Source organism: Poecilia reticulata, linkage group LG18 (assembly GCF_000633615.1).
Source record: "Poecilia reticulata strain Guanapo linkage group LG18, Guppy_female_1.0+MT, whole genome shotgun sequence".
NCBI lineage: Eukaryota > Metazoa > Chordata > Actinopteri > Cyprinodontiformes > Poeciliidae > Poecilia > Poecilia reticulata.
The window spans coordinates 6775206-6798688 of NC_024348.1; the positions used below are offsets into that span (position 1 = coordinate 6775206).

General features: G+C 38.8%; 3 protein-coding genes and 1 long non-coding RNA gene across 5 annotated transcripts; 1 reads left to right on the forward strand and 3 right to left on the reverse strand.

The window, feature by feature from the left end:
• Positions 1 to 240: 240 nt before the first annotated feature.
• LOC103480345 (C-type lectin lectoxin-Lio3-like) lies at positions 241 to 1684 on the reverse strand. The gene is made up of 2 exons (XM_008435234.1): positions 1603 to 1684; positions 241 to 584 (listed from the first exon to the last, which is right to left on the reverse strand). Exons 1-2 carry the CDS (start codon positions 1682 to 1684, stop codon positions 241 to 243), a joined length of 426 nt encoding a protein of 141 aa, XP_008433456.1.
• Positions 1685 to 1746: 62 nt separating this feature from the next.
• Positions 1747 to 2420, reverse strand: LOC103480300 (uncharacterized). Its single transcript, XR_536081.2, has 3 exons — positions 2271 to 2420; positions 1886 to 1960; positions 1747 to 1806 (listed from the first exon to the last, which is right to left on the reverse strand). It is a non-coding gene; the product is annotated as an uncharacterized LOC103480300 (long non-coding RNA).
• A 3959-nt stretch (positions 2421 to 6379) lies between these two features.
• On the forward strand, positions 6380 to 11304 carry LOC103480301 (kelch-like protein 33). 2 transcript variants are annotated; one of them, XM_008435182.1, is made up of 4 exons: positions 6380 to 7442; positions 7526 to 8474; positions 8556 to 8726; positions 10394 to 11304. In XM_008435182.1, the coding sequence occupies exons 1-4, from the start codon at positions 6638 to 6640 to the stop codon at positions 10911 to 10913; spliced, it is 2445 nt and encodes an 814-aa protein (XP_008433404.1). In that variant the 5' UTR covers positions 6380 to 6637; the 3' UTR covers positions 10914 to 11304. The 2 variants fall into 2 exon arrangements, with proteins under 2 accessions (XP_008433404.1, XP_008433405.1); XM_008435183.1 differs by lacking the exon at positions 10394 to 11304 and adding an exon at positions 9545 to 9964.
• A 5420-nt stretch (positions 11305 to 16724) lies between these two features.
• LOC103480302 (kelch-like protein 33) lies at positions 16725 to 21209 on the reverse strand. Its single transcript, XM_008435184.2, has 4 exons — positions 19726 to 21209; positions 18325 to 19264; positions 18063 to 18230; positions 16725 to 17888 (listed from the first exon to the last, which is right to left on the reverse strand). The coding sequence occupies exons 1-4, from the start codon at positions 21164 to 21166 to the stop codon at positions 17366 to 17368; spliced, it is 3072 nt and encodes a 1023-aa protein (XP_008433406.1). The 5' UTR covers positions 21167 to 21209; the 3' UTR covers positions 16725 to 17365.
• Positions 21210 to 23483: the final 2274 nt, after the last annotated feature.

The following is a 23483-nucleotide window of genomic DNA, read 5'->3' on the forward strand; positions in this document are numbered from 1 at the left end:
ACACACACACACTTTTAGTATGGATCCTATGCAGTGTTTTGTGAGATCAAAGATCACTAAATAACTAAGATACGTTCTACAGAGGGCATTGGTTAGATAGCATACGTCTTTGCTGAATGAATCAAAAATGTTGTTTAGAACATTTAGCAATTGTAGTTTATTACTTTACCTTCTAATTCAATTAAAACTGATATACATTTTTTAAAGAAATATTTAAGAAGAAGCACAGAATGGATTTTACTATTTAGAACAGATGAAATTAAACTTCTCAGTGTCATTTCTTTTGAACCATTTATGTTCTCCTCCCGTCTCCATGGCTCCAGACATGTCACAGTCGTCCATCGGTTCATCTTTGGCCCAGTTCTTATAGCTGACCACCTCGTCACTGACCCAGAACCAGAAATCCAGAGTGTAGGCGTAGCTCAGACCCATCCAGACATAATCAGTCGATGCGTTCTTGATTTTCTCCTGGATCCATCTCTGATCATCCATGTTGGTGATGGTGACCAGGTCATGGTGATGATCTCTGCAGTAGGTTAAGGCGTCCTCCCAGGTTTTATTTTCTTTGATCAGGATCAATTCATCTGTATAAAGAAGAAATGAGGACAATGAATGTATTGTATAAGCAGCCATGTCACTTCAGGTGAAAAATACTCTTAGGGATCTAAAATGTTTTGTCTTTACTCTTAATTAATCAGAATTAACTAACTAAAAATAAGAATAAGAAATCATGCCAAAAATATTTTTGATCCAAGCTGTTACTCAGAACTTAAGTTGGCGGATGGCGTGTTCCCTTTAAAGAATAGGAAATCTCACCATCATAACAGATGAAGGGTTTTCTTTCATCACAGTTTTCATTCTTCCATCTGCCTCCATCATCAAACACAGTCACGGCACATTGATCACTGTTGGTTATACGATTGTTAAACTGTAGATTCCAGTGTCTGAAAGAGAAACTGCTTCCATCTGACCACCTCCAGGTGTCTCTGAACAGACCAATGTATATTAGTGAAGTGTCTGAAGAGTTAATCAATTTCTTCACTTCTTCATCCTGTAGCTGCTTCGTTCCACTGATCAGGTCTGTGTGATTCTCTCTGCAGTAACTCTGAGCTTCAAGCCAGGACTTCTGCTCTCTGATCAGGTGGTATTTATGGGATGTATCACTTTCTGTGGAGTGAACAGAGTTGAGCTTTTTTAACAAACAAGATCCTAATAAGGTTTTTTTTAGCAACCAAAGATCCTGACAAGCACCTTATTTTCAAACAAAAAAATAAACACCATTTTTGTTTTTCCCTTTTCTTCTCTAAAGCTAAGAAGTTGTTTATCTCAAGTTCTCTTTATTAATACGAGCTTTGATTTAATATGAAATATATAAATAAATATATATGTGTGCATGTGTGTTGGAATAAAATCACAAAAGCACTTTAAGCTTACCATTATAACAAAGGAAATAGAAAGGGTAACTACAATCAATAGATATCCATTTGACTTTTTGAAACAAATATCCACAGTTCTTTCCATTCCTTGGTTCTCCTGCTGCCCAGTTTGTTTCACTTTCATTGAACTCCACTCCAGGCAGAGACCAGTACCATGTTCTGTTACCATGTGTTTGATCATACAGACCAATCCAAGCTTCACTCTGATCTCCAGCTGAGATGTTGATGAGTCTCTCCATGTCCTTCATGTTAGTCACTGTGACCAGGTCAGTGTGTTTCTCTCTGCAGTACTGCTGAGCTTCAGTCCAGGTCTTATTCTCATTAATGTGGTGAAACTGATAGAGCTGACAGTCCATGAAGCAACACTGAGCTGTAATTTGCAATCAAATATTATTAGTGCTGTTTTCATTAACATTTACTCAGTCTAGTCGTGTTTCAGATCAACTTACCCATCAGGAAGAGCAGAATCAGACTCCACTGCATCTTTGCTGTCAGATGAATTATTTTCCTCCAGCAGTTTGTCTCTGTTGGATGAAGAACATTTAAACAGTGAAAAGCTGCAGCTCTCCCTCCACTGGACAGAGAAACAATCATGGGACAGAAGAGAGATGAAGACCGAAAAAAAAAGTTTGTGCATCTCCACTTTCTAATAGTTTTTTGTGAAATTAGATTTTTATAGATTTGATCTACACTTCTATTTCTATCACCTTTAAGTTTATGTCAAAGTAAATTTAATTCTACAGTTTATTCTAAAATTGGTACTGAGAAAGAAATGTAATTTTAAATCAAACAAAATTGGTTAAAATTGAAAACATAGCTCGTAAATAAACTTACATCTAATTCTTTTTGTTTCTCTGTCTTCAAATAGGAAGTTTCTCCTGAATATCCTGTTGGAAACTGTCCACAGAGGAGCTCTGCAGTGTGAATTTGATTTAATTTTGCCATCAGAATTTGAATAATTCAAACATAGGATTGGGGGTGGTGCTCTTCCTACTGCCGAAACTTATTGAATAAAGTTATTTAAAATTTGTTCAAGACCAGGAAGCAAAAATCACAAGTTTTTTTCTAACCTGCAGGCAGAGGGAGAAAATGGTCAAGTGACAACAAAATTAGCTTTGTTTGAAGACTGACAAACTCAGGATCCTGCAAAACATGACATTTTAGCAGTAACTAAGAAACATTGTTTTTCATTAAGAACATTTATAAATTCAGAGAATTTCAGTCATTGGAACAGTGGTTGGCTATTTTAATTTTGAAAGTATTATTTACTCATTAATTTATTTTAAAGTTTATTTCCTTGAATTTCCTTGTTTTTTTTTCATTACCTTCATTGCAGGTGTGCCTGGTCTTTTCCTGGTTTGCAGTCAGGGTTTGGCTCAGTGACAGGTCCATTTCTGAATGTAACTTGTGTTTGGAGCATATGTAAATTAATAGTTCTGGAGAAAAAGCTCGCAAAGCAAATTCTCTCAGAGAAAGGCTCAGTTGTGTCAGTCATAGGCGCAACTTCCTGAAGGACTGGTGTGGACATGTCCCCACCAACTCTGGCATTAAGGGGACAGTCCCCAACAATACTTCCTGCACCTTTTTTTAATGTGCCTTCATCTATGTGACTCTGCAAAGACGCCGAGTCACATACATGCTGTATTTAAAGCTTTAACAGACAGGTAATGCTCTTTAAAATTCCTTTGTAAAACGTAAATGGCAAGTCGCTCAGTGACTTACTGTGCGCCATATGCGCTGCTGCTTTACATTGAGTCAGGAATATCGGTGGTCGGGGAAATGACACAATCGAGCAAAGAATCTGAGAAGGGGACGCAAAGTTTAGATATTGTCAACACTACAATAGCAAAATAAGGTCCAAAAGAGTCACATTTCACAGGTCAGTAAAAAGCTTTAATTAAAAAATATATAGAAAGAAAGTGGAGAGTAGGTTAGTTATGCTAGCTTAACTTTTATCATCTTAACATGTTCTCTCGCTGCGCAGTTCGGAGTATTTCTGTTCAATTAACACAAAAATAAAGGTGACCCACATACATTTTCTGACAGATAATCAGGAGTGCAGGTTTAAGATGGCTAATCAACCACCGCTAGTTTTCAGGCGATCACTTCATAATGATCGCAAAATGGAAATTCAGAAACATAAATCTGCAACAGACAGAATGTTCTGTCTGGTGCTTGTACGTCCGTTTTTGTGTGTGTGAGTGTGTGTGTGTGTTAATTCTTGATGCACTTGAACGTAATCTTTGCTCTGCTCCACGAGCTATTTATTGGTTGCCATGGCAACGAGTATGTGTGACGTTAAGCTGACAGACTGAGAAAAATATATATAATATAACCACCCGTTTTTCTACATTTTTCCACTGGACAAATTGCATCATTTGTTTATAGAACGTGGTGATATTCAGAGCAATCATCAAATAGGATAACATTTCATAAAGTATAAAGGAGCCAAAGTTTGTTAAATTTTAAATCATGGTTCCTATTAAGTAAAATTAAATTATGGGCCATTATAAAGAGAAATTCACTTTGTTCTCTCTTGTTTCTAGAATTGACAGAAACCAAACTATAGATTTATTAGCAGAGATAATATATATTTTATATATCCAAACATCGGCATCTCAGCTTTAAGCCACATTTTATAGAATCCAGTAACATTGATGGTTACTCTACTCACCAACTTCCCCAACAAAGGTTTTGTGTCTTTATTATTTGCTATATTAAAGACACATCATATCATAATTTATTGAAGACTGGCTGGCATTTACATGCAAGTAAGTTTTGGCTTTATTCTTAGCAATAGAATAGAAAAGGCCTTCCAGTGACTTACTAGCACCCTAACCCTGCTTAGATGGATAAGGATTCAACGAAGACCAAGCAGGACAGTGAACTTTGAGGATGTCACGAAGTGGTTAGTTGTGATGAGGACGAGGATAAACGCGGTAAGATCCAAGGTAAGGTGAGATAATGAGTTTAACAATGTCCAAAAACCAGTTGGCAGAGCTGGGTTCACCAGGAAGCGAGAACAGAGACCAACAGACTCAGAACGACTAAACAATGCCACAGAATGACTCATCAACAACTAAGGATCCAGCAGGGACAGACGACACAGATGAGATTAAATACACAAGGGATAATCAGGGAACAAGAGACAGCTGGATACAATTAAGGGCAAGACAAGACAGCATGTGGATTAAATAAACTAAAATACATACAGTGAAACCTAGATCCTCACATCACCAATCTAGTCTTTTAACAAGAGTCAATTGTAAAAATGATGCTAACTTTTCATCTGAACAACTTATGTATGAATTTTATCTGATCAACCAATCGCGAGTCCACACGTCCACTTTCCAACTAGCTATAAACAGCTATTTAAAGTTATATGGTGAATAACCATTCAGGGAGGGCACTGCTGCTACAAAGTCCTACTTGATGAGTTTCAGTTTAGCGAAACCACACAATGAAACTCCAAAGCCTCGGATCATTAGCCTTTCCTTTCTGTCTTAAAATGAATTCAATCTGGAGAGACTCAGACGTACAAAAAGGGGAACAATTGAAAGATTTAATGACATGAATGAACAACAGTTCTTTGGCGCTCGGACCCCAGCAGCTGATTTGAGCTGAGATTTGATGTGAACTCGATGAACATCCCGATAACTGATTAGGGATGCTCTCCCCCGGGGCCCGACACTGGTGGTGGTGGTTAGGAAAGGATGTGGGTGGAGAAGGGGAGGTGGTGGGTTGAACGCAGCTGGGAAGCGGCTGACGGCTTGGGTGTGGATCCTTTATGCAGAGCCTGATTGCTGATTGAACGCGCCGGGTGAGGTCCAGCGCTGAGGTCGGAGATGAGCATGACGTCGATGGGAAAACGGAGGGGGCGGAGTCTTCCTGTCTGAACTTCCGCTTTAGCTCCATTTCTGAATAATCAACAACAAAATTCACCAACAGAATCCAGAGAAGAAATGCAGAAGTCTTTCTCAAGAAAACAAGGTCAAGGTCAAAGACACATGAATTCAGAAAGCTAAATACTTAAATAGAACACGTGATGCAAGGGTTGGAGAAGGAGAAAAATGGTACAATAAATTTGGCGAGAAAGCTTCTGGCACATTTTAGAATATGGCGTTTTACATTTTGTGTCATTTCTGTTTATGGCATTAAAACTGAAAGCAAAGTAAGCCAGTGTGGCTTTTTGTGATTTTGAATGTTAACCAGTGATTTGCATTTTGGATTATCTCCTAACTCATTCAAATATTAATGCCCAGCATGATTTATACCTCTGGCAGATTTATATTTAAATTAACCTGTGTTTTTTTTTCTGACTGGGAATAACAATAATGTTTCTGAATGGCTCATCTGGAGTCCAGACTTGAATCTAATAAAAGATGTAAGGAGGGAACTAAAGATTAGGCTGATGTTTCAACTGCTGAAATGGCAATAAAGACTTTTGTATTGAATATTTAAAAGTGCATAGCTTATTTCTAATATTTCATTCATTTGAAATTCAAATTAAAGAAATAACTACATTTATTTCTTTCCAAATTGATTCTCCTTTTGCAGTATTTTATTTTTGTGAGATGCCTGTCTAATTTCCTATTAAAAACAAATTTCAACGCTGGATGAAAATAATTAATCTGATATTTATATAACTTGATATGGCTGCCTTCTTTCACAGTTAAAATTTCAATGTTTCCAAATCACCACTAGCATGACCAGGTCACAGTAGTGACCACTTTGATAAGATAAGGCAACGCAATGTTTGTAGGTGTAGATGTATATGCAATGCATTTCTTGAGTTGAATTGCATCTCTTTAACATTGTAAAGTTATTTCATAAAAAATCTTATCCCTAAAACTTCAAATAAGTACAGATGATTGATCATTGAAATATGTTTTATGTCTCTGGGTTTTAAAACACTATTTTGTCTTCTACTTTAGTTTGTTTTGACCGTCCAAATGTATTTAGTTTGTCAGAGAAGCACTTAAAACCACAAGATAAGTCAACCCAAGAGACTTCTTGAAACTGGAGCTCTCTGGCCTAGTTGCTATATAAAGCTGCTTGTTTATGTGGAGTAGAAATCTCATGCTGAAGAGAGGTGGAAGACAGATCTGCGTGTGAAAAGAGTTGGCCTTCAGGTGAACATTTTATATTCATCAAGAGAATTTACCAAATGTCTTCAGCAAAGTTATAGATCCACCTTTGACATGGAGTTTACGAGACGCTACCTTCCGATGGAGTGGGAAGAGCGATGGAGGAAAGAAAAGGAGAAAAGGAAAAGAGTGATTGAAGAAGGTGGAGAAGGGTTAGAGCAAGACAACCGTGAGTTGAGGCGAATTGTTGCTTACAACAATTCCAGGATGGGCCTAGTCAGTCAAGGAGATAAAACTAAAGAGTCTGGGGTGAGAAAGACTCAAACTAATACAGACGATGCCAGTGGACATATCAGTGATGAGGCATTTGAGGATATGGAACATCATGTCTGCACATTCTCAAGCAAAACCTTTTCTAAAGAGATATTTATGACTCTTAAAGAACTGCAGATTTCCTCTATTCTTACAGACGTGACTCTGACTACTGAAGACGGCAGCAGCTTTAGTGTACATTCCCTTATTCTGGCTGCTGTCAGTGCCTTCATTCTAGACAAACTTAAGGAAAAAAACATGGGACAGTCTTACAATACCCAAGGGAAAGTCACAACGTGGTCGGTGCACCTGGGTAATGAAGTTGACAAAATTGGGCTTCAGGCAGTTATTGAGTTTGCTTACAGTGGAGATGTACCAATTTTAAACAAAGACACATTAACTCAGATCAAAACTGCAGCTAAAGTACTGGAGGTCCGACGACTGCTGGATCTCTGCAACAACATAGAAGATCAATGTCCAAAAACAGAACAAGATAGAATCTCTGCAGGAGTACATCTGAAGAATATGCTGCGATCCATTGAAAGGTTGTTGGAAGACAAAGTTGGGTGTGATGTAATTTTGGACCTGGATGGCATTTCTTTCCTTGGTAAGTCAGTAGGATCTTAACTTATTGTACTGACTACTTTATGATAGTGGCCAAAGTTGACCTTTACTTCTGTCTGACTCCAGTTCATAGAGTTATCCTGGCAGCAAGCAGCGACTACTTTCGTGGGATGTTCACATGTGGAATGAAGGAATCTCACCAGGCCTGTATCACTCTTCCCTTTGTACCGGCTTGTGAATTAGAGGCACTAATCAGTTGGTCCTACAGCGGGACTCTTCATCTCAGCTGGAACTGTGTTTTTGAGATAACCTGCACTGCCCTGCAGCTTCAGTTTCAACCTGCTTTCTTGCTTTGCCTCAAATTCATGCGAGAAGAAATGCAGATAAACTCGTGTCTAGACGTGGAATCATTTGCTGAAGCATATGGCTTGTCAGAACTCCTCGAGGAAGCCAATGACTTTGTACTGAGAAACTTTAGGGACGTGTCAGCAACTCCAAAGTTTCAAGACCTTCCAGCACAGAAGCTCCTGGACTTGCTTCGCTGCGACGGTCTGTGCGTGCCTTCAGAGTTGACTGTATTTCGTGCTGTAATCTCCTGGATTCAGGCAGATCCCGAAGAGAGGTTGGCCCATGCTGCTGTACTGATGAGTGGAGTTCGTTTCCCACTTATGACTTTTCGTGAGTTCAGGGAGGTCAGAGCAATTAATCTACGCATGGAGTGCTTTGCAGACAAAGAAGTGGAACTCTATGGATCCGCTCTCAAAGAATTTGGGTTCAGCCTCCCAAAGTCTGCTGAATACTGCCGGATCAGGCGACCTAAAGATGTTCTTTGTGTGGTTGGGGGAGATCAGCTAGAACCAGATGTGGGTAAACGTATACCAAGCCAGGATATCTGGTTTGCCAACTCTTTGCGCAATGGCACAGGTTTGGTGAAGGAGATAGAGTGGAGGAGACTAGGTGAGATTCCAGACAAGCCAAAGTTCAGACATGGTGTGGCAGTAATGGACAGAAGGTTGTTCGTAGCTGGTGGATGTTACTTTTATGCCAAGGATAACATAATGACATCAGCCTACAGGTAAGGAAACAAAACACAACATTTATATCCATTTCTCAGACTTAAGTTCTCATCATCTTTCTTTTACTGTATATAATATAGCTACGACCCCGTGACTAACACTTGGAAAAGGTTGGCCAACATGCAGGAGCCAAGAAGTAACTTCTCATTGGTGGTGCATGAGGAGCGCCTTTATGCCATTGGTGGAGACAAAGAGATTGACACCAACACAGACAGCGTTGAGATGTATAAACCAGATAGCGACTCATGGAGGTAATATATTTTTGTCATTTGCAGTTGAATTCCTGAACACAATTTTAAATGTTTAAAACGGAAGATAAATGGAGAATGGATGAAAGTCTAGCTAAAGAAGATGTTACATCAGACAAATAAAGAAGGGCAATGCTGGTTTTATAAGAACACATTAAGTCCTTGGACATGTTGGACAGGTCATCTGTATAAGATAGGCTAGCAGAATCCCTCTAAAATCTCTATGCTACAATTAGTATTTTAGCTAACCATAGAATAAGACTAATTTTGTATTATAAGCTGGTATAAGCATGCTAGCTGAAGCATACTGGCCTCTTTGGCAAACTACCTGTTCACCTCCATCCCATGATGAAGCTGTGAAGCTCTCATGTGCTTTTACAGTGTTGTAGCCCCAAGAGGGGTCAAACCTGGTCTGACTGAAATAGTTTGTAAAAGGCTGGCATGCTTAGAACCCAATACTTTTGAAAAGCTTTCTTAATAATAAGCATTATTAGAATTTTTTAACAACATTGCTAATCTTGTAACTGTACATATTTAAACCTTTCAGTAGTTTAAAATCCAGTCAGAAGTTTTCAACCAAGTATTTTACTGGGCCACGATACCTGATATATGTGTTAAATATCTGTGTTAAATATTAATACTGAACAAAACTCCATATAATCAAAACATTCAGAGCTTCAGTGAGATCCACTAAGTAGTTTTTCTGTCATTGGAACAGTGGTTGGATATTTTATTTTTGAATGTATTATTTACTCATTGATTTATTTTAAAATGTATATATTTTTTAATTTCCTGCTCATCTTTCATTACCTTCATTGCAGGTGTGCCTGGTCTTTTCCTGGTTTGCAGTCAGGGTTTGGCTCAGTGACAGGTCCATTTCTGAATGGAACTTGTGTTTGGAGCAGCTGCAAATTAATCTTCCTGGAGAAGAGCTCGCAATGCAAATTCTCTCAGAGAAAGGCTCAACTGTGTCAGTGTACCACTGAGTTGAACTTTACGTACATATTTGAACCATATCAACCTTTTTTTTTTTACGTAATCATCAATAATTGAGATTCTGCTTGGTTAGAAAATGTGGTCTCCAGTGTTACGACTTTATTAATCATTAACTTTATAAGTTCATAAGCTCCTTACGAACTTACGATTTTATTAATCGTAATTTAGATGTTGACCTAGAAACAAATGATTAAAAAAAATGTTTACCTTCTAAAATAGAAACATATTTTTCGGAAAGCCTTGACAGGGATGACTGCTGTGCTTTGGGATGATTTGGGTGATTGAAATTACATTTGCACAGAATAATGAATATTGAAATGTGATTAATCACAGTTTAATATAAACATATTTTTATGTGGAACTTCAAGTCATTTGGGGTAAATTTGCTTATTTATAGATTTTTTTTTCATGGAGCATCTTAAATATTTTAAAGAAATTGTGGCCTGGGAAGCTGAAATACCTTGGAGCAATGCTGGTTGACTCGCTCTTGGCTGGCACTGACAAAGCAATCAAGTCAGGAATCATTTTCCTTAGCACTATGTCTAGTTATATAATTTTCATGAGAGAAAGACGGATGCTAGTAAAATTCTATCAGTTTGACTGAAAGTAGTTTTCTACATGATTTTAGATGTTTATAAGATCATAACTGATGTATGTTCTTTTCTCTTTCCTAGCTTGGTCCATGCTCTGGACCAGGCCCTCAGTGGTTATGGAGTCTCTGCCCTAAAGGGAGGCATTTTCATCTCTGGAGGTTTTAACTGTAAATATGTGTGCCTGGTCTCCATGTTCCTGTACCACCCGGAGAGAGGAAGTGTCTACATGGCGGACATGTCCTACGACCGAGCCCAACACTGTATGGAAGCGTTGAGAGGACGCCTTTACGTTGCCGGTGGGGTGTGTAACCTGAGGAAGTTCTACACCAATCAGCTAGCCTGTGAGGTGTATGACCCAGTGACAGACTCTTGGGCTGATTTTTCCTCGCTGCCAGTGCCCCATGTTGGTTCTGCCTCAGCTGTCCTGGAGGAGAAGCTCTACGTTCTGGGAGGATACTGCCAGGACGATTACAGCGAGTCGGGACTGGTCCATCGGTTTGACCCCGGCCTCCAGCGGTGGGAGACCATGGGCAAACTGCCAGGGGCTGTTACTGACATTAAAGCCTGTCTTCTCCACTTGCCCCAGCAATTCAGACACTAACCAGACGGTAATAATCATAAACCGTTACAAAAAATCCATTCTGTCATTGGAGTACTGGAAAATGGAATTGTATTTCTCTTCTATAGCCAAACAAACTGAAAACAGGACTTCTTTCAGCATTTTCTTGCTAGTTTTCTTTTATGACAGCCTGATTTATTGAGTACAGATATCCTGCTTACATATCATCCGTCTTGAGCTGTGAAAATCTGCAGTTTCTCCAGACTTACTATGAGACACTTCGCTGCCTCCCTGCCTCGCGTGTTCACTCATATTTTCTAATGAGGCCTTTACACAACAGGAATTATACTGATATTACCATAAACGGTAACACTTTATTTGAAGGGGGTGAATAAGAGTGTCATGACTCTTTCATAAACATGACATAACTCCTGTCATGAACATGAATAAGCCTTCATGAATATTTATGACTGTTGTCATAAAGTGTCATTCGATAAATTATGACACTTTTAATACAAAGTTGACATTATTCAAAATATTTTTGTTATGACAACTTGACATTAACCAAGAAATCTTTGCTGTTTAAATTTTACCTTTAATAACATAAAGTTATCTAATTTTTAAAGCGCAATCAGCAATACTTTTATAACAAATTTATAACATGTCATGTCAGTCTTATTCACCCCCCTTCAAATTAAGTGTTACCCCATACACACTTCACCGAACGGTGGTTGCACTTGATTTTATTTAGCTGAATCAGAGTGAGGGGGGCTGAATACACTTTTCAGATTTTCTATACAGACATTTCACAGAACAGGAAAAAAATGTGTACGTTTTTTTTCTGTTTCTTAACATTATTCCAGTAAACACACACCATTTCTCAAAAACATTTGACTATAAATTTTGGCTTTAGCGTAACCAAAAAAAATTGCTTCATTTGTAATTGGACTTTAATACACATGTTTTGCAACAGACGCATGTTTTAGGATGAACAATGTGGAAATAAATGGACACGGAGGAAGCAGGTTGTGTTGTAAATATGATCATTTTAATGACATTTACAGGCGAGTACAGAAATCCAGGCAGCACAGGTGAGAAATGAGACGAGGAAACAGACACTGGTAGCAACTGGGAATACTTACAACAGAACATAGACATGACGTTGACTATGACAAGGACACAACAACGAAATACAGACACAGATGGGATCAATCAAGGGGTAGACAAGACGACAGGAGCTAAACTGACTAGAAAACAAACACAAAAGTTCACATCCTCACATTCTTAGTTGCACCCCAACATTGTTTTGGAGAAAAAACCTTTTCACAAATCTGGTTCATGTCTTACATTAAACTGACAACATACACTTAAATAATCTTCAGTTTTTGGTAATTTGATCATGTTTTTTTGCAGAATTACCTTGAGTGGTTTCCTCAATCATTTGTAGTTTCTTTTCAAGGTCAGTCTTGGTGGCAACCAGTCGGTCTTCAAGGTCAACTTCAATACCCAGAGTTGTTAGATTCAGGAGGGAAAGTTCATTTTTGTACATGTCCAGTAGGTTTCTGGTGCTGTTGATTGAAACTCTAGTTTCCATTTCCAGATTTTCAACTTTGGCTGTTTTTGTACAAAAACAGGTCGACAAGTTTAAACTTTAGTCGTTTTAGACACCAAATCGTCTATTTACATAATTAAGACTCATATCAACACCCACCTGCAGTTTGACCAATCAGATGGTTCATTGTGGCGTTTTGTGTTTCCAGCTCATGAATGGCTTTTTTGAATCTACTTGTAATTTTGTGGTCTAGTTCAGTTTTCTGGTTGTGTAGTTTGATGCTAAAAACTTGAATTACAGTTTAGTAAGTTACAATGTTTGGAAAAGGGATATTCTGATTAATGTAGAAGAGTAGTAAGTGTGAAACTACCTTCAACGGTTTTCTGAACCGCCTCCAGTTTATCTTCAAGGTCCGTCTTTGTGACGTTCAGCCGGTCTTCAACTTTGACCTCAAAGTCCTGGGCGTTTGACTTTAGGTGATAAAGTTCCTTCTTATAGGAGCTCAGAAGTTTGTTGGTGTTGTTGAAGGCAGCTTCAGTTTCCATCTCCAGATTTTCAAGCTTGGCTTTTTTTCCCATCAGCTGCCTCTCAGTTACATCCAGTCTCTCCTCTATGTCGCTGAAGTTTCCCCCAAATCTTTCTTGGTGTTTCTCCAGTTTATCAACTTCATTCTTCAGGATGCTAATGTCAATTTTGTGGTTGTTTGTGGATCTGGTCAACTCTGCAAGAATATATGTAAATTCTCTTAGACCTTATAACATCTGGAGGCTATGATGTCAGCCTAAAGCTTTGAGATTCAGTTTAATATATTTACAACCAAACAGACAAATGTTGCTGAAATGTCAAACTTACCTTCACTCTTTAACTGAATCACCTGCAGTTGGTTTTCCAGGTCCATCTTGGTGACGTTCAGCCGGGATTCTAGATTGACTCAGAGATCCTGAGTTGTTGAGTTTAGGAGGGAAATCTGACTCTTGTACGAGTTCATCAGAGTTTTACTGCTGTTTAACGAAGCTTCAATTCCCATCTCTAAAGTTATAATCTTGACTTTGATGTAAAAAAAGTCAACATAAAACATGAAATTACATTCAGTTCCTTGACTGTCAAGTTAAACACTATGTGAACAACAATGCGACACCAAAAAAGAAATCTTTTACTAATCTGTTTTATGCCATGTTGGTCATTTGATCATGTTATTGCAGAACTACCTTCAGTAGTTTCTTCAATCCTCTGTAGTTTCTTTTCAAGATCAGTCTTGGTGGCATCCAGTCGGTCTTCAAGGTCGACTTCAAGACCCCGAGTCGTTAGATTCAGGAGGGAAAGTTCATTTTTGTACGTTTCCAGTAAGGTTTTAGTGTCGTTGAATGAATCTTCTGTATCCGTCTCTAGATGGACAAGCCTGGCTTTTATGGATAAACAGGTCAACTAGTTGAACCTTATTCAGAATTACTCTGACTACATTTACTGGCATTTTAAACACCACATCAGCTGTCAGAATTACAACACATACCTGCAGTTTGACCAATCAGATGGTTCATCGTGGCATTTAGTGTTTCCAGCTCATGAATGGCTTTGTTGAATCTGCTTGTGATTTTGTGGTCTAGTTCAATTTTCTGGTTGTGTAGTTTGGTGCTAAAATCTTAAGATACAGGTTAAGTAAGTTAAAGCCTTTGAACTATAAATATTTTCATTAATCTCAAAGAATATTTAGTTTGAAATTACCTTCAGTATTTTTCTCAATCGCATCTAGTTTTTCTTCAAGGTCCACCTTGGTGACATTCAGCTGACCTTCCAGTTGTACCTCAAGGTCGTGGGACTTTGAGTTGAGTTGGGACAGTTCTTCCTTGTACGTGTTCAGCAGCGTGTTCATGTTCTCAAAAGCAACTTCAGTTTTTGTCTCCAGACTTTCAAGCTCTGCCTTTTTTTCGATTAGTTTCTTCTCGGTTATATCCAGTCTCTGCTCGATTTCACTGAAGTTTTCCCTGACTCTTTCTTGGTGTTTCTCCAGTTTGTTGACATCACTCCTTAGACTCTGAATTTCAGAACTTTGACTTTCGGTAGCTCTGGTCAACTCTGCGAGGCTGTTGTTTAGAGTCCTTTCCAATCTCATAAGCATGACGTTGTTGCTTTCCACCGAGATTTTCAGCTGCGAAACTGTTTTTTTGAGGCTCTCCTGTCCTTCATAGATGTATTTAATGTTCTCATAATTGGAGCACACTGTTGGAGTCTGTGTCGTTACTTTTGGCACCGGGTCGCAAGTCCAAATATACGGAAGTTGAGAATTTGCAAGTCTGAACAAAACGGCAATACAAAACACCTTGATGGCCATTTTCAATGTCCAGACAGCATCGCCGCTGCTTGCTGTGTGGTTCCTGCCAAAGAAATAGACACAACTTTCAACAGGCTCCTCTTTTTAAGTGTAAAAGTTCCCCTGAAGGAAAGTCCCATATCTTTTTATCTGTAAAAAAAAAACACAAGGAAATGTCTTGATATTTTCCTTCTGCTAATTAGAAAAGGTTTTGTGTGTCTTTCAATATTTCTCACATTCTTCATAGCTGCCACTCTGACTCCACCTGCTTTGGCTTGTAAGACGGAGAACTTCTACGATTGAATGAGGATAAATGAGAAGTACTGAGAAAAACTGATACAACACATGCATATGATAATGAGTTTAGGTAAAGAAAGACTCATGTAACAACAGACATGAATCTGTTCATTCAAACTCACCTGCTCTGAAGATGCAAAAGAATACAAAAAAAAAATGTAAATATTTTTAACCAGAAAATTTCAATCATTTTTTATTGTAAAATCAAATCAACTATTCAATCATTATTATAAAACATAAGTTTAAAATAATTAATTGAATTGTATTTTTTTATTTTTTTGCTTGCCATGCTTATCTTTCTGATTGGCTAGTTGTTAAATTCATCAAGCTGCTCTTGTCCTCAAGCTAGCGTAGCGTGTCCCACTAAAATCAGAAGGCATAAGGTGGCATTTGTGCTAAGTAAATATAATCATTGTTGAATAGAGAACAAAAGTGAGGAAAAACATTCTTAAAGTTGATGTGTTTTACATATTTAGTATAATTGTCTGTGAGTTTACAAAGGGGGTTCCTTAAGGAAAATGTCTGGGTTGGGCATAAGTGCAGTTACTAAAATACAATACAAAGTTCTCAGTTTGTTTGGCTTTATCTTCATGTCCTACAAATAAAAAAAATTTAAAAAATACAGGAAATTTGATCTACAGTTATGGCTTTGTCAGGTTTTCTGTTACGATAGTTTGCCAGTCATGACTGTAACCAGTAAAGGTCACTTTTGTGATATTTTTGAATGATGCTTTTTTAAACTCTTGACGGCAGACTGGCTGTCTCTCTTGTATAGACTGCAACTATTGTTTAAAAATGTCATCAGAAAGATCTTATTTCTGACTTACATCCTGGTTTTAGGTAAACTTGAAAAACTGGTGTGAAACAAAACCCTATTGTTGAGAAAGATGAACACAAATAGTGATTCATCTCATTTGACGCCTAAAAGATTCGCTGTTATGGCTGCAACATCTGTACACTCAGTTGAACAACCTTGTAGATCTAGAGGAAGAGAGCCCACTGCGGCTCTCAGCCCTCTCATTCGCTGATATCATTGAAGGATGAGTCCAGATGGATGATAATGTTAAGTGTGAAGTGAGAAAATCTGCTGCTGCCGACAAAATGAGATCAAAATGCAACTAAATTTCACATATTTTCTTAAGAGTGGGACAACTTAAGAAGGAAGCCTTTTTTTTAGCAATGTTAATCACAACTACTTTAAAAAAAAGAAAAATGCAGTGTCTGGTTAAAAGAAAAATAATTAGTTTAAACCGTAGTTGTGTTATAATAGATATAATAATCTGTAGACCTAGTATGAATTGCTGTTTTTATCTCATTGCAGGGTTTACTGTCTTAAAACGTTTTACTACAGCGTCTCAATTGAGTGGAAGTGGCACGACACCCCCCTCTTGTGGTCATAGATTGGCATTACAAGAAGAAGAAAATAATTTTTCATGTTTCGACGTGAGTAGAGCTAAAAATAATAAAGCATTTGCAACGTTATTACAACCAGGCCTGTCGCAATAAACAAATCAGTTAATTGTATATTAAATTAAATCAATTATAATTGAGACCAATTGTTACTGTATCTTTTTTGAAAGAAACAAGAATTAATTTTATTTGTTGTATTTGTTGTTTTATTCATTTTGGATGATTAAAATGTCTTTTAAATGTTCATTAGAATTTAAAGTTTATTGGTCTTTGAGAATGTGTTTTTGCATTACTAGGTCATTACCCTTATATCACTTGAAAATGGTCTCAAAACAACAATAATATTGTTTCCCCCAATAACTTTTGGGGAAATTTATCATCCAACAGAATTTATTGTGGCAGGCCTAATTACAACCCACATTACATACGTTATAAAAATCAATTGATGAAAGCAGACTTTGAAGAATTTATTTTAGCAAAACGCTCAAATGTCTGCACCTATATATCGTGGTGTTTGGACACATTTATCTTAAGGCAGCGCAGAATAAACTTTGATGCACTGTTAAAAATACATTTATTTAATAACCTATTCATTACAATATACAGGGACCACAACGTCTATAGTCAGTTTGAAAACTTTACAAGTTTCCGCAGTAGTGTATAATTGTGGTATTATTGGATGCACATAATAGTCAACTTTATCTGAAGAAATGGAAGCTGCGGTCAATAAAACTGACAAATTTGTGTAGTTTGAGATGATTTATTTAGATTTTAGGATCATCACTAGAACACTTCAATACTTGAACGTTGAGTTTCTCCTTACAAAAATTCTGTTTCAGGTACCAGAAACCAAAAGCCCAACACACTGTAAAAAATGATTTGTTCCTGAAAGATTATGTCTGAAATCTCTGATATGCTGACAACATTTTACATACGTAAATGTTGTGGCAAACGCAGCACACATGCTCGTATTTCATTGTTGGGCCCTGGCATTTGTCCCATGTTCTCCCATTTCTGTGTGGTGTTGTCATAGCGATGAACCATATTAGTGTCACTGAAGTCCTCCTGGCTGTATCCACCCAACAAATAAAACTTCCCCTCCAAAACTGAACTCCCTGCCCCGACGTGTGGCACTTGCAAAGACGTAAACGCGGTCCAGGAGTTGGCGGCTGGACTGTACATTTCACAGGCAAGCTGGTCAATAACAGTCATGTTATCATTTGTGGTGATTCCTCCTGCTACATACAGGTGTTCTCCCAGGGTCTCCATGCTGTGATGAGCTCGAGGTTTGCTCATGCTTGTCAGGAAGGTGCTTCCTGTCTCCGGGTGATACAGGAACATAGATGCAACACACAACTGGTCAGTGTTTTGTCCTCCTGAGATAAAGATCTGCCCTTTGAAAACCTTTGCTACGTGCCCACCCAACGGTAGATCCAAAGGGCAGGCAAATCTGAAAGAGAAGAGACTGATGAAAGCAAAGGACTAGCCACATTCATGAAATTTAAACTGCTAAAGATGTTTCTACCAACAAATCCATGTGTTGATGTGGTCAAAGACATAAAGTAGATAAAAGAATGCTGTGGAACTATGCACATGGCAGTAAACATTTTTCTTTCTAGATTACCTCCAGGAGTTTGTAGTGGGGCAGTAAAATTCAACAGTATCCATATGATCAGGTTCACAGTATCCACCAACAGCGTATAATCGTCCATCCAGTACAACCACTGAGAAAGAGGATCTCTTCTCTTGCATCTCACACAGGGACTCCCAGCTGTTTTGAAGTGGGTCGTACCTACAAGTGGAGTGCAGCGATAAATATAGATGTTAAAATTGTAATACATAACATATTAATTTATTCCTGTCTTTGTCATATTGCCTTCCCTCACCTATAAACGGAGTTAAAGATGTCACCCTTGCCGTAATATTTTTTGCCTCCAAGAATGTACAGTTGTCCATTGAGCACAGCAACTTCATGACTGAACCTTGGTGAAGCTGGCAGTTCTCCCAATCTTCTCCACTCAATTGCTTTGTTTGTCCCTGTTAGGGTTCTTACAGAATTTCCAAACCAAACATCTCTGCTGACGCTGCGGCTGCCCAGGTCTTCAGAAATCTGGTCGCCCCCAATCAAGACAAGACTCTCTTTGGGCAGATAGATACGGCATTGGCTCTTTTGCGGAGTCTGGTTGCAGCAGAAGCCTTCAGATATGTTTTTATATACCTCTGTCAAGATGTGATCGCACCAAATGTTCTGTGATTGGACCTCTTTGAATTCCTTAAATGTCATCAGAGAAAACTGTACCGTTTTCATTAACTCATCAGTAAGTCTAATCCTTCGACTGGGCTTTGCTTGAATCCATGATAGCACAGCATTAAACACAACAAGCTCAGATGAAACGCAGAGTGAGTTACTATTCAGGTACTTCAGGAGCTGTTTGGCTGGCAGGTCCTTGAACTTGGAGGTGCAGGCCACCTCTTGGAACTTCCGAAGGACAAAATCATCTGCAGCTTCAAGAAGGTGTGCCATTTCATAGGCTTCAGCAAAAGATACCACGTCAAGGCAGGTGTGGGCATTTATTTCTTGCTGAAGGAAGGTAAAGCACAAGGACAGGGCAGGTTGATACTGGAGCTGAAGAGAAAAGCCAGCGATCTCAAAGACACCCGTCCAGTTGAGGGGAAGAGCCCCGTTGTAGGAGCTGCCAATCAGAACTTCTAGATCCGAGGCCAACAGGAATGGAAGACTCACATGAGACTGAAGGGACTCTTTCATACCCAACGTAAACATCCCACGGAAGTAGTCGCTACTGACAGCCAGGATAACTCTGTGAACTGGAGAGAAGAAGGTGATGAGTATTAAATATGAATGTTAACTCTGTTGGTGTTGTTCAGGCTTACACTAGTTTCTAAAAGCAGACTCAGTTGGTTAATGAATGTAAAATTGTTGGAACAACTGTATATGCCAACAACTCAAGTTTATTGATCTCAGAAATTATAGTTGTTAATTTATTCATTGTGCAACTGTAGACCTTGGTGCAATTTAGCTTACTTTTGTAGGGTAAAGAAATGTTTTAGTCAGGCAGCACAAATAGATAAAATAATAGTCCTCAGAGGATGATGATCTCTAGCCTCATAGGTTGGATATTCCTCTAGTTCACCATGGCTGAATTAACTAAAAGAGGCAATGGCAGGTTGAGGGGGGTACAATATAACCCTTTTGAAAGAAGCATATTGAGCACAGTCACATCTATATCTGTAGAACAGTAGTCTATGAAGACTGACTGAGTACTTACCAAGAACGGATCCACCAATTGCTTCCAACCAGACATCACAACCAACTCTGTGCCTCCACAACTGTTTGATAGACTCCAGATTGATGCTCATTTGTTCTGCAGCAGAGAGTTTTACCCTTTTGTCTTTGCAAAGTAATGTGGGTTTCTCTTCGTACAGGTGACACAGGGCCAAAACTCGAGGGGAGCCCATTGCTCGAGCAGCAACTTGTATCTGATCCACGTTTTGCACATTCAAACATGATATGAGTCCAGAGTACGCAAACTCCACAACCGCCTCTAATCCAACATAATCCACTTCTGGACCAAGAGACACTGACCACCCACAGCCTCCAGAACTAGCATAAGCAGGTTTACCTTCAGTCACTCTGATGTTTTCTGCTTTTCTCTCATTCAGTTTTATCCAGATGAGTGAGCTGACAGTGGCCAGGACTGTGGAGTGGACACATATGTTCCTGCCATCCTCTGTGTTCAGTGTAAGGTCAGTGAGAATAAAAGAGTCCCTGAACTCTTTCAAGGCAAGGAAAACGGTTGTAGGATAATCATCTTTATAGTACATCTTTACAAAACCTTCCTCTTCCTTCTCGTCCTCATCAAGTGGATCTTCGGATATCTCACCATTTGCATCATCTTGGAGATTTCCAACCTCATATTCAGTCTCTTCTCGAGCTTTCCAAGATTCTGTCATTTTGCTACATGTCAATGTCTTGCTTCCATCTTTGCTGCTCTCCGGAGTTTTTTCTCCATTAATATTCCTGTGAGATCTCTGTGAGTTGTTGTTAGAATAGTTTAGTTCATCTTGATCCTGCTTCTCAGTATTCTGATAATCTTCACTGAAAACTGATTGTGATGAATCTAAAACTGTGCCATCATGATCACATTTCACATCTTGTTTGCCGTTTTCTTCATTTTGCTGAAAACGCTGAAGCTGAGTTCCGTTTTTCTGTTTTCTGAGGTCACGGGTGTCATTTTGTTCTCGCTTCAGATGCGTGATCTCCTCACTTTCATCACCATGCTCTCCATCCACCATCCTCTCCTTCTCCTCTGGCTTCTTTACCCTCTCTTCTCTCAAGTCATCAATTATGTGACTCTCATCTTCTTTCCTTACCTGTTTCTCTTCGTCTTCATCTACCTCCTCACACTCCATAACCTCCCACTCTGTTTTATCTTTTTTATCTGTATCATCTTTTGTATTTGCTTCAGCAATCTCCTCATCTTCCTTTATTTTCGAGTGATCATTTTTATCTTCCTTCTCTTTTTCAGGTTCCCCTACTTCCCTGCTCTCTTCTTCTTCATTTACCTTCATACAGCTGCTGGCATCCTTACCGTCCTCCTCCGCCTCATCCTCCTTTTCCTCAACTCTCACTTCAGCCGTAGCCTGGTGGCATATCCTCCCCCTCCACTGTTTTCTCCTGCTCTCTTCCACTTCTCTGTTCCATTCCATCGACACTTTCTGGAAGCACGGATTAGCTTTGTTCTGTCTCCCTGTACTCTCTTCTTTAATTAGCTAACTTTAATTAGCTGATGCTTTTAGGCCTCTGGATGCTCTAGGACTGTGGATCTCTTACTGTTTGAAGTTTTTGAGGAAAAGCTCTGACACAGGTGCAGGTCATGGATGTCCAAGTTATAGCCCACAAGATGTTGCTTTGCTTCTCATCCCCTAAGCAGCAGTGTTATATGTTTGCTCCAATCCCACCCCTCTCTCTCCAGCTGCATGGAAATATTCAAGGAGCACAAGTCCCCACAGTTCCTCTTATAACCAAGGTGCCACATATATAGAGTGTAACATAAGTAGGTAAAATTCTCAGCTGGTTGTCTGTTGTCACGTTCAGGCTAAACAGTTTTGAAAGCAGTTCATGCACAAGTTCTTTTGGACATATGTTTTATAGCTACTCTTCATGTATTTCATCATTGCATTCCCAAATGGAATCCACATTCCAACCTGTGACTGTCCTTACCAAGTGCCAGGCCTTCAGTTCACCCTATGTAGCTCAATTCAAAGTAAGACACAATGGGCTGATTCGTCCACTCTAGTCTTGGCAAGTATCTTTACTCTTGCGCCATGAAAATACCCAGAGGGTCAACAGAGGCATCACGTTTCTCCTTCATGCCCAAGCATTGTGGAATTTGGGTCACAGATCTCGAGGCACAACTGAACGAAGGAGGCCAAAAGGACAAAGAAAAACACACACAGCACCTGCTGCTCATTCACTTTGACGTTGACTGTGAGTCGAAACGGGTGGGCGACCCTGTAAACTAGACTTGTTTGATGGCATCAGAACTTGAAAGTACTGTTCCCCGTCTTTGAAGTGGACAAAAAAGCAGAACGGATTCCCCCTGGTCATTATTTATGGAGTGAAAATAGTCTCACAATATCTGTGTGTGTGTAAAAAGATTTGTGCATGCGTAAAAGGATTTGTGTGTGTGTAAAAATATCTGTTCATGTGTAATACTGGATTTGTAAACTTTAAAAATAAAACAAACCTTCTCCTAGGCCTATAAATGTTGAAAAAGTACACACAAATCACCTGGTACACACACACAAAACCGCATTTACACACAGATCAGGTTACGAGTGTACAATTATTTTTGAGACTCATTTCACGCTTCAGGGAAGCTCCCAGATTTGTCTGTAGATGATGCGTTTACATGCTAGTAAAAGCTGGGTCATCTGAGTTTTGCTGTGAGTCTAGTGTTTTTATCCTCTGACGTTTCTCACTGTGCTTGTGCCGAAGTGGCAAATATGTTAGTTCGGTGGAAAACGGAATATCTCAGCACTTCCTTATAATATCCTAAAATTATTTCTAGACATATTGCGCATTTTTGAGCGGTACAGGAGACCAAGTGATCTGAAAAACGACCACTGGGTGGCGGAATGGTTCGCTGGCCAGAAAAATAGCCATGCAGACCCAGAAGAAAAACGGAGCGTCCCGATGGTCTGTCCTTTGGCCCTCAGGGGGCGGTACCGCCCCGGTTGAGAAATGCTCCACTATGCAGAACTTCTGAGTGTTCCCAAGAGCGGCATTGTTTGTTAATTAATCAGAAAATAAGTCGGAATAATTAATAATCAGACTTATTATTGTTTGGAACCACTTCCAGAATTTAGGATGCTGAAGTGACTAAACCTTCATCAATGCAGACAGAACATCTGCATAGTGCAGCATGAGATTAAAGAACATTATTATTATTTTATCTACAATATTCCAGTACTAACAATTGCCAAAATTGTTTTATAGTGGGACATTCTGTATGAATGTTATCTTTAAATGCGAGTTATTCGTCTTCAGTATATTTTCATGTGTCATGTATGCCTTAACTACTCGTATGGTTACAGGTTGATTTTTCTTTAAAAAGATGACACATAAGTCTTTGCTGGCTAATATGCTAATGTTAGCATGGGTTCATGAGTACAATATTAGCTAAAACCGCCACGCCTTTTACTTGAGAGCTTTAATGTTTTTGTCCATTGTTGTGGAAAAAATCTATTACCAAGCACTGTTCAGGTAAAATCACTCAATCAGGTTTATTTATGAATTGTGCACAATACAGAGTAGGACAATCAATCATGAAGCAATTCTGGATGGAAAGTTCTGCCAGGCAGAGAAGACATGAGTCTGATATAAAAGGACATTTCTACAATTTTTATGGTGAGAAGTGAAAAATTATCCCATACATTTTAAGACATTACATATTCATTCAGTCATTGAAACATTATTCTGTATGATGAAACAAAATCATATACGCAGGATACGAAAAACCCA